At 44.0% G+C, this 18,703-nt stretch overlaps 2 protein-coding genes across 2 annotated transcripts; one reads left to right on the forward strand and one right to left on the reverse strand.

Moving 5' to 3' along the window:
* Positions 1-13,080: 13,080 nt before the first annotated feature.
* EsH8_IV_000314 (uncharacterized protein) lies at positions 13,081-15,883 on the forward strand (the record flags this gene model as incomplete). The annotated part of the gene is made up of 6 exons (XM_083265204.1): positions 13,081-13,930; positions 13,989-14,112; positions 14,168-14,534; positions 14,604-14,883; positions 14,946-15,046; positions 15,107-15,883. The coding sequence occupies 6 exons, from the start codon at positions 13,081-13,083 to the stop codon at positions 15,881-15,883; spliced, it is 2,499 nt and encodes an 832-aa protein (XP_083124099.1).
* A 513-nt stretch (positions 15,884-16,396) lies between these two features.
* EsH8_IV_000315 (uncharacterized protein) lies at positions 16,397-17,464 on the reverse strand (the record flags this gene model as incomplete). The annotated part of the gene is made up of 1 exon (XM_083265205.1): positions 16,397-17,464. The coding sequence occupies one exon, from the start codon at positions 17,462-17,464 to the stop codon at positions 16,397-16,399; it is 1,068 nt and encodes a 355-aa protein (XP_083124100.1).
* Positions 17,465-18,703: the final 1,239 nt, after the last annotated feature.

An 18,703-nucleotide genomic window follows, 5' to 3' on the forward strand; every position in this document is an offset into this window, starting at 1 on the left:
AATCGCCCTTACGTTATCTATAGTTAGCCTTAGTATTTATATTATCAGCTAGACCTCTAGATGTTACAACCCGTCAAACATAACAGGACCAGGGGACGCCCCACAAGGCACCTGGCGGTTACAAACAAGATATAAGCAGCAGATACAGGAACTAAGGGAAACCCCTCCGGAACGGAAGAACTATAGTACGAGGTTACGTAATAATAAGGAGTAAGCAACTGATTATACGTAAGCACGATTAATCACGAAGTAAGCACTCACCCGCCCTACTTAAGGTGATTACTCTATACAACGCCTGGATTATAGGTAATCAGGTGTAAGTTAGGGTTAGCTAGCAGATATACGGGACTCGTATATAGACTAGACTTAAGTACGCTTAAGGATAGACTTCTATAGCTCTTTAGTAATCAACTTGTAATTCATCCTTATATAACTCTTAATATCCTTTAATAGTGATACTACTAGTCCCTACGTATTATTGAATTTATAATTAATTATTATACCTTCTAAAGCCTAGATCTAGTATAACGACTTACAGTACGTACAACTACTATTCTTAGTATCAACCTTAACGCCTGTTAATATAAACCCTACTGTTAGATATCTAACTGTAACACTTTAATTGCTCCTGTTTAGTAAGTTAACCCTAGTACTAACGAACAGTAAAACACGATAATAATGTCTTCCCGCACCTCAGCCAAGACCCCTACCCCCAGCTCCTCTACTGCATCAACCAAGCCTAAGAACCTTACGGAGGAACTTGCTGAGGATTAAGTTATAGAAGACCAGCTTTTACTAGAACTCAAGCTGGATACTAACAGAGAAGTCACTATTACTAGTGAAGTCTATAAATAAATCTACACTAAACTAGGATGCAACGACAGCAACTAGGCTACTACGTAAAACCTTATTAACAAACTTCTATAGCAAACAGACTTGCTTAAGGCTAAGGCCGACTAGGCTGAGGCACTCCAACAGGAAGTTTACACCCTTAAGGCTGCAGCAAATATTATTACAACCCCTACAGACAGGCGTAAGAAACTCAAGCTTAACGCACTAGTTACCTACAACGGCACTACGGGAACCCTAAAAGGATTTCTTATTTAAGTTAAAAACTACTAAAGCTTCTACTAAGGAAACTTTTATAATAAAACCAAGCGCGTAATCCACGCAGCCACCTTTCTTAAAGGGCGAGCCTTATAATGGTTTAAACCCTTCTAGAAAGAGTTCCTATATACTAAACAACTAGAACACTGCTCCAGTAAGACTAGAAGTATGTTTGAAAGCTTCCAAGGCTTTAAAGAAGCCTTTAGGTCCCTATTTCAGGACCCAGATGAAAAGAGATAGGCTGAAAGAGACCTAGCCAGCCTTAGACAGACTAAGTCGGCTACCTACTACGCCGCCGAGTTCTAACGACTTAGTACTAGACTCAACCTAACAGATAAGTCTAAAATCTTTATGTTTTACTAGAACCTTAAGGAAGAAGTTAAGGACGAAATCATTAAACTTAATTAACCTAATAACTTCCTAGAATACATTAAACTCGCTATTAAGATTAATAATCGCCTCTATAAGCAACGTAAAAAGAAAGGCGAGAACCGACGACTACAAGCTAACTTAGGAAAGAAGTATATCCTATTTAAGAACAACCAGCAATACAGAGGAAAAGGAGGATTTAGAAACTCCAACCTACCTTGCTAAAGTACCGCTTACAGATACTACAGCAGACCTATAGACCTCAGCGTAAGGATTCGCAACGATTAACAACCCCCTAGAGATATAAAGAACACTAAGTGTTACAACTATAACCAGATGGGCTACATGGCATGTAAATACAAGCAGCCCAAGCAGCTAGCCTATCAACTAGTAACGGAAAGAACTAAGTACGCCAACCTCGCCACTAGAGGAATAAATACTATTACTACTGACGCATCTACATCAGCCTATAAAGCAGTAATTACGTAAAAGGAAACACCCTACAAGCAGCGCTTATAGACAGCCTGCTTTAACAACAACTACAACATCTACCAGGACAGTAAGGAACAATCAGGCTGGTACCTTAAGCCTACAGGCAAGACCCTAGTAGTAGGAACCCGCTTGATTAGTTAGAAGCCTGATGGCAACTAGGAAATTATTTAACAACTTAAGGAGGAGAACTAGCAGCTAATTATAAAACTTATACTTACTAAAGAACAAGCAGCCACCCAGCTAGATAGGCTATATATAGTAGATACCCTTAGTGTTATTAAAGAACGCCTACAAGCCTGGATTACAGCATAAGGAAGCCCCTAAAAACAAATGCAGCTTATAGACGATCTCCAACAAGCCGTTTAAGAAGAAGCTATTAGAAGCTACCACCCGTAAGGAATAAAGGAGGAAGAGGTATAAATCTAGAGGACCCTAGCACAAGGAGTACTTAATAGGCGACTTAAAGTAACTACAAGCGCCTATCTAGAAGAAGATATCTACAACCTATACTAGTAGACTTATAAGAACACCACTAAAGACGAAGAGAGACCTACTAAAATCCTTACGATGGGATCTCGATTCGCTAGAAAAGCTAACAAACAACTTAATAAAATAATTAGAAACCAACACTATACAAGCACCCGTTTAGAAACCCTACAACCCGAACTACAAATCATCCAGTATGCAGACAGCTACCTAGAAGAAGACAGCAGCAACAGTTTAGAAGGTAAGGAAGAAGGCAAGCACAATACTCTTAACAAAATTATAAAGAAAGACATCAACCTTTATAACGATAAACAAGAAGTCTAATTCTTTAGAATTCTACTAATAAGCAGGAGAATATTCCCTAGTAGTAAGTTAGTCTTAGGTGACTACAACTTCCTCCAGCTAGACTACCGCTTTTACAACACCCTGTTTTAAGTAGAATACATACAAGACGAATACAACATCTACTTACAGTAGAAACGTAAAAACAAATTCTTCTTACGTCGATTTAGACTAAACCTTATTACAGACGTCTACTTCATGCAACAACTCTCTAGATGGTTGCTTATATAAATTAAAGGAAACCTTACAACCTTTACACTATTACTAGAATACCCTATACGTTGCATTACTAACGGCAACTTATACTAGGAATAATACTAAAAAGACTAATGTAAAATTCACTATATCCTTAAGGCAGCAGCCTAGAGGTATACTAAAGAAGCAAAAGAAGGACGACTTAATCTACTGCGACTTAAGGTATAAGCCGCTACAAACGCCGAAAAACAGGTAAAAAACTTAAGACGTCGCCTGTAAAGGGACTACAGCTAATAACAACCTACAAGTCCCTATACGCTACAGCAAGCAAAAACAACAAGTATATAAAAATTAACGTCCTTATTAAAGGAGAAATAGTGACTACAGTAATTAACAGCAGTGTATAAGGAAATTTTATATTACTAAGAGTAGTAAATCAACTCGACCTCCTATAGAGAAGAAAACAAATTACGTATATATTACGTAATATTAAAGGATCTACAGTTAAAGACGGTAGAGGCATTATTAATATAGAGACTATACAACTCCCTTTAGTTACCTATAGCTAATACAAACGACTCAGCTTCGATATTACTACGATAGGAGATATAAACATCATCCTAGAAATACTCTAGTTAAGAAAGTACAACTTACAGATAGATTAAAACACCAGCTAACTCTAATAGGTAGACTTAGTCCCTAAGCAGCACTATAAAGAATAGTCCTCAAACAAGCCTTTAGTAACGCCTAGACCGCAATATGTCGTATATATTAGAAGAATAGAAACCCTAGTTAGGATGTTAGCAGCAGCAACAATTAAAACGACACCCGACCTACTCTTAGCTATCCTAGAAGAGTACTATAAATACTGCAAACTGTTTGCTGGAGAACTAGAAACAGGATTACCGGAATACAGTTTATATAACTATAAGATACCCCTTAGGGAAGGGATACACCTAAAGTTCTATAAAATCTACAGACTTAACGAAATAGAGCGAGAAGCACTTAACAAGTACTTAGAGGAGAATCTAAAGAAAGAATATATTAGACCCTTAACATCACCAGCAGGATACCCTATCCTATTCGTACTAAAGAAGAACGGAAAGTTACAACTATATGTTGACTATTAACAACTTAACGAGATTACTATTAAGAACTGCTACCTACTACTACTAATCTCAAAGCTAAGAGACTAGCTGTATAACGCTAAATAGTTTACAGCGTTAGATCTTAAGGGGGCATACAACCTAATTAGAATTAAGGAAGGCAAAGAATAGAAAACAGCGTTCTATATAAGAAAGGGATACTACAAATATCTCGTAATGCCTTTTAGACTTATAAACGCACCCGCCTTATTTTAAACAATAATTAACTACGTATTACGAGAATTTTTAGACATCTTTATAGTCGTCTACCTAGATGACATCCTTATCTTCTCACCTACACTTAAACTCTATAAAGAGCATGTATATAAAGTACTACAGAAGCTACAAGACGTAAAGCTCCTAGTAGAACTAGAAAAAACAGAATTCTACAGCAAGAAAGTTAATTTCCTAGAATTCACTATTACACTAGGAGAAATCCGTATAAAAGAAGGAAAAATCGCTGCAGTTAAGGACTAGCTGCAACCTAATACAGTTAAAGAAATCCAAGTATTCCTCGGATTCGTTAACTTCTACTAACGATTCCTTAAAGGATACTCTAGAAAGATCAACCTACTTATTAAACTTATAAGGAAAGATACCTCTTTCGAATAGACTAAAGAACAAGAAAAAGTATTTAAGGAAATCAAGCAACAAGTACTATCCGAACCAGTTTTAGTTATCTTAGACCCTACTAAACTATTTAAACTTGAAACCGACGCCTCAGACTACGCCATCAGCAGACAGCTCGGACAACGCAATAAAGAAGGAAGGTTGCACCCCTACGCCTTCTTTTCTAAAAAACTTAGTAGACCCAAACTTTACTACCTTATCTATAATAAAGAACTTATAGTAATAATCGAAGCCTTTAAAGAATAGAAACCTTAACTATTAGGAATAAAGCATGAAGTTAAGGTTTATACAGACTATAAAAACCTAGCTTACTTTACTACGTTGAAATCCCTTAACAAACAACAAGTTAGATAGTCTGAATTCCTCTTAGAATTCAACTTTAAGATTATTTACATTAAAGGATTAGAAAACAGGCGAGCAGACGCACTAAGTTGAAGACCAGACTACAAAACATTAATACTAGAAGAAGCATTAGTAATCCTTAAACATAATAAGGACGGAAACCTTATGCTAGTATAGAAACTTCTAATAATTAGCACCCGTATTAGAACCAGCTCGGCTAGAAGGATGACAAGTAAATTTATTCTGAAAATTTATAGTACACTAGCATATAGATACTAAGGAGTCACTAAAATATTTAAGTATATTTAACAACACCATAACAAACGTATTACTAGAGTAGAAGTAGCTGCAGCTATTAAAGACTACAAACTCTATAAGAAAAGCAAAAACAGCCCTTATAAACCCTATAGAGAGCTACAACTACTTCTAGTACTACCTGAAGCATGGTATTTAATCTTGCTGGACTTTATTGTTAAGCTACCTAAGTTATAAGAACTACTTAGTAAAGTATAGTATAATAGTATACTAGTAATAGTAAACCGACTCACTAAGTATACCTACTTCATCCTATACCTAGAAGCAAGTACGGCAGACGAACTTGCCTATATGTTCCTTAAATACATCGTTAGTAATTACGAAACGCCTAAGGAAGTTGTATTAGATAGAGATAAACTGTTTACATCTAAGTTTTAGAGATCCCTAATCTTACAACTTGGTGTAGACTATAAACTGTCGACCTCCTTTTACCTGTAGACTAACGGATAAATAGAACGAACAAACCAAACATTAGAATAATACCTAAGATGTTACGTTAACTACAACTAAAACAACTAGGTATTACTGTTACTACTAGTATAATTTACATACAACAGCGCTACAAGAGAAAACATACTTAACTTACCTTTCTACCTTAACTACAGTTACCAACCTACTATATACAGCAAACTACAAGCAGGACTACAAGCCCTAAAGGCTGTAGCAGACATCACTAAGATTTACAAAATCTAGGACAAGGCTAAGCAAGACCTAGAATTCGTTAGATAATAAATAAAAAAGTATACAGACACCTTAAGGATTAAAGGACTAACCTTTAAGAGGGGGGATAACGCATACTTTATATAACGAAACATTAAAATAAAACGACTAAGCGATAAATTAGACTATAAAAAATTAGGACCCTTCGAAATCCTTAAAAAAATCTCACTAGTTAACTACAAGCTTAAACTTCCGGATACAATAAAATGCCACCCTGTGTTTTATATCTCACTCCTTAAGCCAACACCACAAGGATCTAATATAAAGGATTACATTATTATTAAACCTAACGAACTAGAATATAAAGTCAAGCGAATTATCAACTACTATATAGAAAACAATAAAGAATAATACTTAATTAAATAGAAAGGCTACAGATATAAAGATAATTTATAGGAACCTATTAAGAACCTCTAGCACTCTTAGACGCTGCTAAAGGAATACTAAAGTTAAAATCAGCTAACTCCAGACTCCTAAACACAGCCTCCCAGTTAACGACTCTAAAAGCGCCGACAGCCTGCGCCTCTTTAGTTACTACCAATTCAGAAGGAGAAGCAACAGGATCTTCAGGACTATCGTCTAGAATCTCCCAACCCTTCTTAAATACTATTCGCTTTGCTTTACGAATACAATCTAGTTTCGCAAGAGACTTATCTATTTCCGCCTAAGCCCGCCTTAGTGTATCCGCTCTTTGTTAAAGAATTATTTCCTCTAACTCCTCTTTACAATCAAGACGATCCGACTTACTTAGAAGACGATCTACTATTACTAAAGATTAGGAACTATAACAGAAAAACAAGAACGGAAATTACCTACATTTACAAATAGCATTTGCCGATGCATTATAGGAACGACCGCAACGAACGTATTTATAATATTTCGATTTTCCAGCCAGCATCTTGTACTAACAACCGGTAGAGCGATAATAAGAATAAGGTATAACGTTAAAACTAAATTCCTTAATCTTAAGTGCGAGCTTCAAGCGACGTTATGTAGAAGAAGCCTTAACGCAAGAATTACTACGCGACATTTTATTAGTATAAAGGAAGGAAACTACTTGACGACATCCCAACCTAGATGATAGGGGAACCCGACCTACTTATATTAGTTTAGAGACTAAACCTTTTAAGGGAAGACCTAATGTTACAACCTGTTAAATATAACAGGACCAGGGGACGCCCTACAAGGCACCTGGCGGTTACAAACAAGATATAAGCAGTAGATACAGGAACTAAGGGAAACCCCTCCGGAACGGAAGAACTATAGTACGAGGTCACGTAATGATAAGGAGTAAGCAACTGATTATACGTAAGTACAATTGATTACAAAGTAAGCACTCACCCGCCCCACTTAAGGTGATTACTCTATACAACGCCTGGATTATAGGTAATTAGGTGTAAGTTAGGGTTAGCTAGCAGATACACGGGACTCGTATATAGACTAGACTTAAGTACGCTTAAGGACAGACTTCTATAACTCTTCAGCAATCAACTTGTAATTCATCCTTATATAACTCTTAATATCCTTCAATAGTAATACCACTAGTCCCCACGCATTATTAAATTTATAATTAATCACTATACCTTCTAAAGCCTAGATCTAGCACAACGACTTACAGTACGTACAACTACTATTCTTAGTATCAACCTTAACGCCTGTTAACACAAACCCTACTGTCGGATATCTAACCGTAACACTAGACTACTTATAACTACTTATAACTAATAAATTTAATATAGCTACAAGAGATAAATAACGCTCTTAATAAAGATAATATCAACTTAGATGTATACCTACTAACCGATATTATTTAACTTTATTAAGATATTATAGCTACTACTCTAGACTTACTAGAAGAAGAATTATTTAGAGATTCCCTAGTAAAATATCCCTAATTTACTTATTACATCTTTTTATAAGAGCGTCTTAAAGCCTACTATCTTAGTAGAGCAATACTAGAGCTTAAGCAACTAGATGTACTACATAGTGGAATTACGTAGTTAAAAGAAAGACTTCGTATATAAGGGATAAATACTAATAATTTAATTCTAAAAGAACTAGAAAGCGAACTTAATACTAAAGATGAAGATTAAAATAGATAAAAAGAGAATAAAGCCTATAGCTTTATTTTTAAATTAAAAAAAGGGGTATAAGACTAAATGTATTATAAAAGAAAAGAAAGTTTCTAATTTCTTATTACTGCTTTAGATTTCCTCTATCTCGTCCTCTACATCTGTTTTCTTAACCTTCTTATTAGTTTTAGTATTAACTAAATCTATATTATCTTCTTCTAGTTTAGTAAAAGAAGAATATAACCGTTTACAAGTGTTAGTGTCTTATACTTGTTTGGTTTTAGTTTATAACGTTGCTTTAGCTTTAGCTTTTAATGTTAGCTTTAAAACAGTACCAGTTTTAGATTATATAGAAATTATAAGATGTATACTGTTATCTTTACCTTTAATAGTAATTATATCCTTCTGTTTTATTTTAAAATATACTATAGACTTCCTTTTAGTGTTATTACTGCTGGATGATACTTAAGAAACCTTCTTTTGGGATTTATTTTCCTTCTTTATAATAGTAATTTCCTCTTTACTTTTACTTAAGTCTGTTTCTTTATATTTAATCTTATATAACTTTATATTAGATTTACTAAGGCGGTTATAGGTATAAGGCTTCTTTAAAGATACTTAAGAAAGGGTTGGCAGGCTTAACAGCTTTATTATAGCAAGCGTAATTAAGTATGCCCTTTTCTCTAAAGTAATGCCTATACTATTAACAAATAATCTAATTGTAGTTGTTTTATAAATAGAGTCTATATAGCTGTATACATCTATTAGATTCTTTCCGTTAATTAGTATAGCTTTCTAAGTCTACTTAAGGAATTACTTCTCTTATATAAAACGTATAAGGATATCCTAAACCATCTCTTTATATAATCTATACTCTTAACGGAGTAGGAACTATATTTTTATAAGAAATCGTTTAACGGTTGTAACATAAGTATATATATAGATACTAAGTCTATTTTTATCTATTTCGTAATACTTAATAGAGTATAAGTAAAGATAGATGTCAATAGTTAGCAATATTAGTAGTAGCTTCTTAGTCGCTTAGATACTATTCTCTTATTCTTTTTTTACAGTGTTTATACAAGCAAGAAAGTCTAAAGTGGATGATATAGTTGCAGCTAGTGCAGTAGGCGGAACAGGCTTATAGATTATTAGAATGTAAAGTGCGGATGTATTTATATTTAATTAGTAGATAAAGGGAATAATATCCTCCTGTTTATATTAAATAAGTAGCGATTTAAAACAGGCTTATCTAAACGGTACTATACAAATATACCTTAGTTAAATCAATAGCGTCTAGAATAAAAAGAGATGCAACATGGAATCTATAGTTTAAATAGAAGGATATAGCGCTCATCCGGGCCTTAAAGTAATCAACGCCGCCTTTCGGGCAGCTTGTTTCTACTATTCTAGCACCAGACAGTAATGCCACGTATATAAGAAAAAAGAGAAGAATAGAATAGAAAATCAGTCGTCTAGGCATGTATTCCTATAAGTAGAAGCAATCAATTAGAGTTTAGATAGTAATTTAGATAGCAATATAGGTTTTATCGTTACTTCGCTAGTTTGTAATTAACCGATAAGCTTAGTACAAGTTGGGGCGTGGTTGTAGTGTGAAAAATGGAGTTTTGACACACTCCTTCTTGCAGGCTGCCGTATAATGCAGCAAGACCAGTCGACCCTGTACCCTACACCTCATCAACTTTTGACGCCGCCGCCCGCCAGGAACGAGGAAATTAATGACGACTGAAATGAAACACGAAGCAATAGGATGGCTTAAAGTCTTTTGGTAATTGGGATATGTCAAAGTCCGTAGATTGATAATGGAGTTAGGCAAGACTTGGTCTAACCACGTGGAGTTCTAGATTTTGTCCACGTAGGTTTGTTTTTTAAGTACTTGTGAGATGCAGTGCGCTCATATGTCAGGAGTCTAATACCACAACACCAGGATCTGCGGTAAAGCGGCGTATGCGCGGGGACATAAACCAAGGATAAGGGGTTGGGGACGTCACCAACAGATGTAAGAAGGGCAGGCTGCCCCAACGTCTAGCAGAGAGGGTAGATTTCAGTAATAGTCTTCTACAATACCTAACTGTGAGAATGAAGTTACTGGTTATTCAGTCTGATTACAAGGCCCCCGATATCAAGAGGCAAAGCTTATCGGAGTAATTGTTGGGTATAACGTCCATTATAGCCATCTTCACCTGAGGCTCTCCTTTGGTATTAAAACGCTAGTGTTAGCTGTCCTGAACACAGCACGTCTCTAAAAGATATTGATATCCATTAAATATTAACGCCATATTTGGTACCGTCAATAGAAAATACCACCAATTCGGAAGACAAGCGGACTTCAGTGAACCTTTAAATCACTTTGAGACCAGATCGCGAGCTACCGAGTGGTCGAGGTTTATGGTTCGACAAAATGATGGCGAATGGCCCATTGGCGACGGCCCGATTCACATTCCCGGTGATAACTATGCCCTTCGTGACAACAGGTAATTTAGTCATGGGCTTAATTCTTTGGTTTTTTTCCAAGTATGAAATCTGTAGATGGCATCAACACAACTAGTGTCGTAACCACTCGCGTGACGACGTTTCACATCGACAGCCGGGTCAGCTGTGAATATGAGAGCCTAGTGCCCAAGCATTTTGTTTCGGCCAAAGGATTGCTACTGTTGAGATGGATTTACTTAAAAGGGCATCTCCTGTCAGGGATCCAATGCCACAACACTTAGCTCTGCTGTGTAGCAGCGTACACGCAGGAATATAGGTCAGAGATAAGGATTAAAGACGTCACCGACATATATAAGAAAGATGCGCTGCCCCAGCGTCTAGCAGAGACGGTAGATTCAAGTGATAGTCTTAAAAGAGAGTTACGAGGACGAATCTACGGAGCCCTTCACTCTGCTTACAACACCTCTGACGCCTGCCCGGCAACTTCAGCACCTTGTATATCTTTAGTAAGAGTAAGTGGTGAGGCTCGTTGAGACTAAAACCAGAAGGATATCTTGAGCTCTTCGGAAGAGGGCTACGTCGATCTTGAAAGGACTCACCGTTGAGATGGGCGCTTGGTTATCCCGAGCATGAGAGGATATTTACTAACAAGCAGCTATGATCTCATCTATTCATGTTTATTTGATTTACAGATCTCTATCAACACACCAAATCATGTCTCATTCCTGGTTCATACAAAATTTATTGTATGAAACAAATATAAAAAAAAAGAACTTTAAGAAAGAGAATAGAGAAGAAAAAAAGGAAAAAAAGTGCGCTTGAAAAAGCATATCGTATACCGTATACTGGCAGGAGATAATCGTTTCTAGAATTTTGTAGAGCCAAGGCAGTTGAGACTGTCGTCACAGTTTGGTTTCATCTAATGGCCCAGCCTAACAGTTAATCAATATATAGTTAGAGTTTCTGTCTTCATAGTTGTGACAACCCAACACGGACAGTATAGGGCGATTATTATTCGCACTCGTTCCACTGTTACTGTTATTGACTCATCTCGTTGAACAAATCAACGAATGCTAATATAGTACTTCGTAGATTACTGGCACGGCGCTAGAACGAAGGTTTGAGGGACCCGCCTTTAGCGAATATTAAGTGTTAGGTCTACTGTAGTGACTTTGAATTAATTCTCGTGTTGGTACTGTCGAAGCCTTCGAGAAACGAGCTGCAATTTTGCAATTGTTCCCTACTTAAGCGATAAGATGTTGAAACGAACGGGAAAAAGGGAAAGAGAGATCAACTAGTTCCCCTGGCCCCAGCCCAGTTCAGCACTTTGGAGCATCTAAAGTAACGCTTTGGGGGTGGATTTGGAATGCTGCCTGGTTTCAGCGCCATATGATGCTTTAGTATAGGAGCAGTAACTCAACCCTGAGATGAGGGAATCGGCATGTCAGGTGCTAGCTGCGATGGCTTCGTAGTCAAGTCGCGGAATTTCGCCAGGCAAAAACGCAACGGCACGCCCGGGCCCTGCCGGGTTGCTTGCAACCGTGGATCGTCATGCTGCACTAAAAATGACAAGCGGCTAGGTCGTCCGATGTACCGATTGAGCCCTTACTACTTCCATTCAACCTTAACTGTTTGAGTGACGCTGCCGAGCACTCCGTGAAGCGAAAAGGCCCCATTCGGGCGTTCTCAAGACGTGAATGCTACTCTAGCTACTATGTAAAGGGATATGGATCGACCAAAGTTCCCACGTTTACGAGCCCCTGTGCAATTTCGCCCCTTGGCCGCCGCCCAATGGCCTGCAACGAGACGGTCGAGCTGCCTCATCTAGCCTAAACGCCTCTCATACCCGCCGAGCCCGCAAGCAAGGCAGCGCCAAGACCTGCAAGGTTCCGGGCACTTCGACCGCACCATCCGCAGCATGATGCAACCCAGATTTCCAGATTAAAGGCGTCTCTGCGAGGGGCTCCTGTCCGCTACTCGTGGAATCGGACACTGCAGAATTTCCCCGGTCATCACTGCATTTGGAGGCTTTTGCATGTCCAAACAACCTTTTTTAGTACACTGCCCCGCAGAACAGTTTGTCCCATCCCTTCAGCTGTCCCCCCCTCCACCTCTCCATAGTGTTTCAATCCAGGATTGAGCTGCACCTAAATCAGAAGCACCCTCACGTAGACAGCATGGAGCGATCAACGAGACGGGGAAATGAAGGGAATATGAGTAGTGGGTTCGGGGCAAATATGACGCGAAATCGCGACAATGGTCTCCTACATATTGGGCTGCTTGAGTCTCCCCCCGCGCACGCTCATCGTCGTATTCCGGGACCTGTTGTTGCACGTCGCACCAATTCCCTAACCTATTTTCGTTCGTTTCGTCTGTCTTTTCCTGGTTGATTAATCCCTTGGTTATATATCATGAAGGGCTTTCTGAAAGCCTTGGCTACGGCCGTGCTAGCCACGGCCTCGGTGGCCCAGGAGGAGTCGGCCCCGTCCGCGAAGCTCCCTGCCGTCGCTCCTATCCGGGTCCGCCTGAACCCGGTAAACATTCGCAACCTCGCCGATGCGGACTACTTCACGTGGACCATTCCCGGTGCCGCAACCGCCAACACCACCGTCAGCAACATCACCGACAGCGACGTGTCCTTCACCCTCGCCGCCGGAAACGCATCCGAGCTGTCGGGCAGCTACTACAAGTTCCAGTACACGCGCTTCCTCTCCTCGCTCGGCGAGCGCGTCGTGAACCAGGGAATCAGCACCTCGAACAAGGATGGCTCCCCGCTCACCCTTTCGATCAAGGGCCTCGTGCCGGGAAACCACAGCCTGCTGACGTGGCACAACGCTTGGGACTCGATGACCGAGTCCGCCACTCTTGACATTTCTGTGGACGGAGCGAGCGCCATCAAGGGCTTGAAGCAGTCCATACGGGTGGACAACATCTGGGAAGCCGCAACGTCGTATCTGACCTTCGAGGTTACTTCCGCCACCCAGGAGGTGAAGGTCGTCTACACTCCGAGCGGCGCCGACAAGCGCGCATTCATCAACGGATTCGAGGTCGATGCCCCGGCGCTTCAGAACCAGATTAGCTTCCCTACCCCCAAGCACCGCGACGAGCGCATCGAGATTGGCACAGACAAGAGCGTGTCTGCGACCTGGCGTGCCCCGGCCTCCGCAGAGGGCGTCAAGTACAATGTCTTCCTGGGCACCTCTCCGACTGATTTGAAGAGTGTTGCCGAAGGTGTGACGGAGACGACCGCGGTTCTTCCTGGTAAGTCATATCATGCAGCAAACCCGGTTGAGCATCATAGACCTGACTGTTTTCACAGAACTCAACACTGTCGACACATTTTACTGGCGTGTAGACGTCGTCGCCGGATCGACCACTTACACAGGCCGTGTCTTCCTCTTCCGAGTAGCGCAGCTAGCTTTCCCCGGTGCTGAAGGCTGGGGGTAAGTTACCAAAGCCACGGGAAGACCTTGGCACCCGCTGACAAGTTTCTAATAGTCGATTTGCGCGCGGCGGCCGCGGCGGCAAGGTCGTCAAGGTGACCAGCCTCGAGGACACTTCCGACGAGGGCACCCTCCGCTACGCGCTCACCGTCGCCAAGGGCCCGCGCATCGTCGTCTTCGACGTCGGCGGCGTCATCACCACCACGTCCCGCATATCTGTGAACGACCAGTACATCACCGTCGCTGGCCAGACTGCCCCCGGCAAAGGCATCGTTATTCAGGGCAACCCCCTCGGCCTCACCGGCGCATCGGACATCATCTTCCGCCACGTGCGCGTGCGCCCAGGCACGGTCTCTGGCCAGACCATCGACGGCATGGGCATGCAGGGCTCCAACCACTGCATCTTTGATCGATGCTCCATGGTATGTTCTTCTCGTCGGCATATTCTTCTTGGCGAGACGGAGCGTGGGCATGCTAACGGTGACACTTAGGGCTGGACAATTGACGAGGCCTTCAGCTCGCGGTCTGCCTACAACATCAGCTTCCAGCGCAACATGATCTCCGAGCCCCTCAACGTTGCCGGCCACAAGAACTACCCCGCCGGCACCGCTCACGGGTACAGCGCGACCATCGGCGGTGACGTGGGATCCTTCCACCACAACCTGCTCGCACACGCCGAGGGCCGTAGCTGGAGCATGGGTGGCGGTGTTGACGACAGTGGTGCCTTTTCCGGACAGCTTGACCTCCGCAACAATGTCGTCTACAACTTTGGTGAGTCGATCTCGGCCTCGGTGTCAAATGTGCTGTGTAAAACTGACATGGTCTGTTTCTAGGTGGCCGTGTGACCGATGGCGGCGCCAAGAAGGTCAACTTTGTCGGAAACTACTACAAACAGGGCCCTGCCTCTTCGCTCACGTTCGCCCTCAAGGCAACGGTAAGACTATTCTACATTGTTCGATGGGATTGCGTCACCCGTGTACTAACTCGCCCGTAGTACGAGGATAACATGCCCGGAATGCAGCAGTACCACTGTGCCGGCAACTCCATGCCCGGCGTCTTCGACCAAGACTCGGTCCAGTACCCGTCAGGCGACGGCATCGGGACCAAGAGCGACAAGATCGCCTGCTGGGCCGAAGTCTCCTTCACCCCGGCGCCCACCTACCAAAAGTTCTTCCCCGAGCCCTTCTTCGAGTCGCACGTCGAAACCCAGACCTCGACCGAGGCCTACAAGCGCGTCCTCTCCGACTCGGGCGCCAGCCAGCCCGTCCGCGACATCCACGACGCGCGCATCATCAACGAGACGCTCACCGGCACGGCCGCCTACGTCGGCTCCGTCTCCGGCAAGAAGGGCCTCATCGACAACCCCAAGGACGCCGGCGGGCTCGAGGACTTCCCGACCGCGACGCGCGCCGCGAGCTGGGATGCCGACGGCGACGGCATCGCGGACTGGTGGGACGGGTCGACAGGCGGCGACGGGTACACGGCCATCGAGGGGTACCTCAACTTCATGGCCGACCCGCACGCGTTCGTGGCCCCGTCCAAGTCGGTCGAGATTGACCTCGCGGCCCTGGCCCTGGGTTTCACGAAGCCCACGTTCACGGTCGCGGGCGCGGAGAAGGGCACGGTGAGCGTCAGCGGAACCAAGGCGACGTACGCGGCGGGCGCCGAGGCTGGCATCGACTACTTTGACATCAGCATCGAGGACGGCGAGGGAAGCAAGTGGACCAGGAAGTTCGGCGTCGCCATTTTCGCCGGGGCCGACGAGGCATAAAGTAATCACGTGCAAATGCTGATGCGTTTGGCTTTTTATTATTTTTATTATTATTATTCTCCTTCTGTACATGAGTTTGTCGCCAGGCGCGTGCATTGATAGTCACCACTGGAGCTGTCCCCTGTAGGGACTGTATTTTATTTAAAAGAAATTCGATTGACTCATTGACTGCTAGTACACGAAGTCTCCTTCTGTAACGCTACATCTTTGCCACTTTCTTTGCAAGTTCCAAAACTTTTGATTTGATTGATGCCATCGAAGGCCGGCAGAAAAGAAGAGAAGCCTACCCACAAACATCTAATTACATGATTCCTGACCCTCCGTTGCAAACCCCCATGCTTCGTGTAACACATGCAGATACATTAACCGGATGCCATCAGGAAAAGTTGGGAAAAGACTGCCGGCCATGGCGATGGACTGGTGTGCCTAACACGACCGTGCTGCCGCCGCCGTTGTGGCTGCCGCTTGCGCCTTTGTGCTCTGCTTCCATCCCTGAGGGGATTAGACGGATATTTAGGAAGCGGTGGGCTCGGCGGCGAGAACCAGGCGCGCGAACTTGTTGCAGTTGCCAGTGCGGGAGTCGCACGTGGGAACGGCAGCGAGGCAGGTGAGGGTGGAGACGGTGTAGGTGGAGTACCTGGGGGCGACGGAGGCGGTCTGCGTGCGGGTGATGAAGGCATAGCGGTACAGGCAGACGGAGCCGTCGGTGACAGTGGCAGTCTGGGTGATGGTAGCGGTGGTAAACTCGGTGACGGCCGCCGTGACGGTGGAGTTGATAGTCTCGGTGGCGTAGGTGGTCGTGGGGACAACCTCGGTAGCGTAGACGGTCGTGGGCACCGTGGCGATGTTGTACTGGGTGGTGTCAATGACGGCGGTCTGAGTCTCGTAGACAGTGGTGTCGACGACGGCGGTGGCGGTGGTGTAGACAGTGTTGCCGATGGTGGTGGTCTGGTCGACGGTGGAGATGTGAGTCTCAGTAGAGTACTCAGTGGCGTAGACGACGGTGGGCACGGTGGTGGTCTCGTCGAGGTAGACGGTGGAGACCTCGGTGGTGGTGTCGTACTCGGTGGTGGGCAGAGTGGTCACGTCGGTGACGGTGGAGTAGACGGTGGTGGCATCACCAGTGACAGTGGGGGTGACCGTGACAGTCTCGGTAGCCTCAATGGTAGAGCGAGCAGTGCGAGTGACAAGCGCGGTGGCAGCGGTGGTTCTCGAGGTGTAGGTCAGAACAAGCAGGGAGGTGGCGGCAGTGGTGCGGGAAGTGTAGGTGAGCACCAAAGTGTTGGTGGCGGCCGTGGTTCTCGAGGTGTATGTCAGGGTCAAGTGCTCAGTGGCGACCGTGGTGCGAGCGGTGGCAGTGATGAAGCGGCTCTCAGTGCTGACTGTGGTCTTGACGGTCTTGGTCACGCTGGTGGTTGTGTCAATGACAGCGGTGATGACCTTGTCGCTGAGGCCGCTGGAGACGGAGGCCGGGATGGCAGCTCCAGAATCAGTGCCGTTGGACGCGGCATTGGAGATGGCGAGGGCCGAGGCCATTCCCGCGATGGGGAGGAGGCTGACGAGAGACTTGATGAGCTGCATTGCTGCGAGTTTTGGATTGTTCAAGTGAGTGACTGGAGTGAACGACTGGAGTGAGTGACTGAAGCGAGTGACTGTGGTTGTAACGAATGCAAACTTGTAAAGACAAGTTGGAAAGAGTGTGAGGAGGGAGTGAGAGACTGATGGTGAGTGAGGTGAAGAGAAAAAGGACTGAGAGATGAATGACGAAGGAGTGTCTATTATAGTCAATACTTGCGGTTGATAATCTAAGCCTCGGCCGCCGTTCACAAGATTGACGAAATCCCTTCATCCGCGCCGTCCTAGGCCAATATGGCAGGAGGCCCGGTAACGCGAGGCTTGCGTGGAAACGGTGACTATCACTCGATAGCTCGCAACACACGCGGTTCCTTCGGGGCCCATAATTCAGGCGCCTCCTCGGTTACACAGATTAGCGAGGTGAGAGTGGCCAGTAACCAAAACCTCTGGTAGAGGCCACGGTGCCAGCCCTCGGCTTCGTTCAGAGATCATGGCCTAGCACGGAGAGGGTAAAGTTCCCTCGCATACCAACCAGTAAGATTCAACCATTGCATGTTGACGGCAGGACCACGGGCCTGGGTGAAAATTAGCATGCCGTTGCACCGGTACCAAGTCCAAAGCCTTGCTCAGTTAGGCAAAGGACTCATCTCCGCAATCAAAGATAGAAAACCCTGAGAAGGGTCTTCCGGACCCGATTCTCCGGGTCGTGGGGTGTCCGTGGCGTGCGCTGAGTCCATTTTGGGGTTGCTAGTGCCTGACGACATATGTATGCTGTGATCTAATGCTGTTGGCGTCGGAGTCATTAGACTGGTTGAGGGGGCCTTCACAACGGAGCGGGATGTTGAAAGAAGAGTAGTCAAAAAAAAGACATGAAGGGGTCCGTCCGGGCGGGAAGCGGGGTGGAGTGGTGGTAGATAGGGGTACGTCCACCTCTGTTATGTGCATAAACAGTCTAACCCCGATTAGGGGGCATGGTCCCTAGCTGCAGCACGTCAGGGGTTGACACAGGGGCTCTGCGGCGCTATAATCGTAATGGGGAACACTCGTGTCCAGCTGCACACAGCATATGTTGCTATGCAAACCTAGGCTTGTTATTAGTCCCAGCTGTGGCTTGGGCAGCACCGCGCTTTGCAACTAGTTTCTTCATCTCATAAACATCAGATGATGTTTTCATTGTTGGCTTCATCCCTGCCAAGAAATGTCTGTCCGTGGTGCCCCCCTGATGGCGTGGCCATTGCCAGGGGG

The sequence above is a fragment of the Colletotrichum jinshuiense genome, chromosome 4, assembly GCF_051148585.1.
Source record: "Colletotrichum jinshuiense chromosome 4, complete sequence".
NCBI lineage: Eukaryota > Fungi > Ascomycota > Sordariomycetes > Glomerellales > Glomerellaceae > Colletotrichum > Colletotrichum jinshuiense.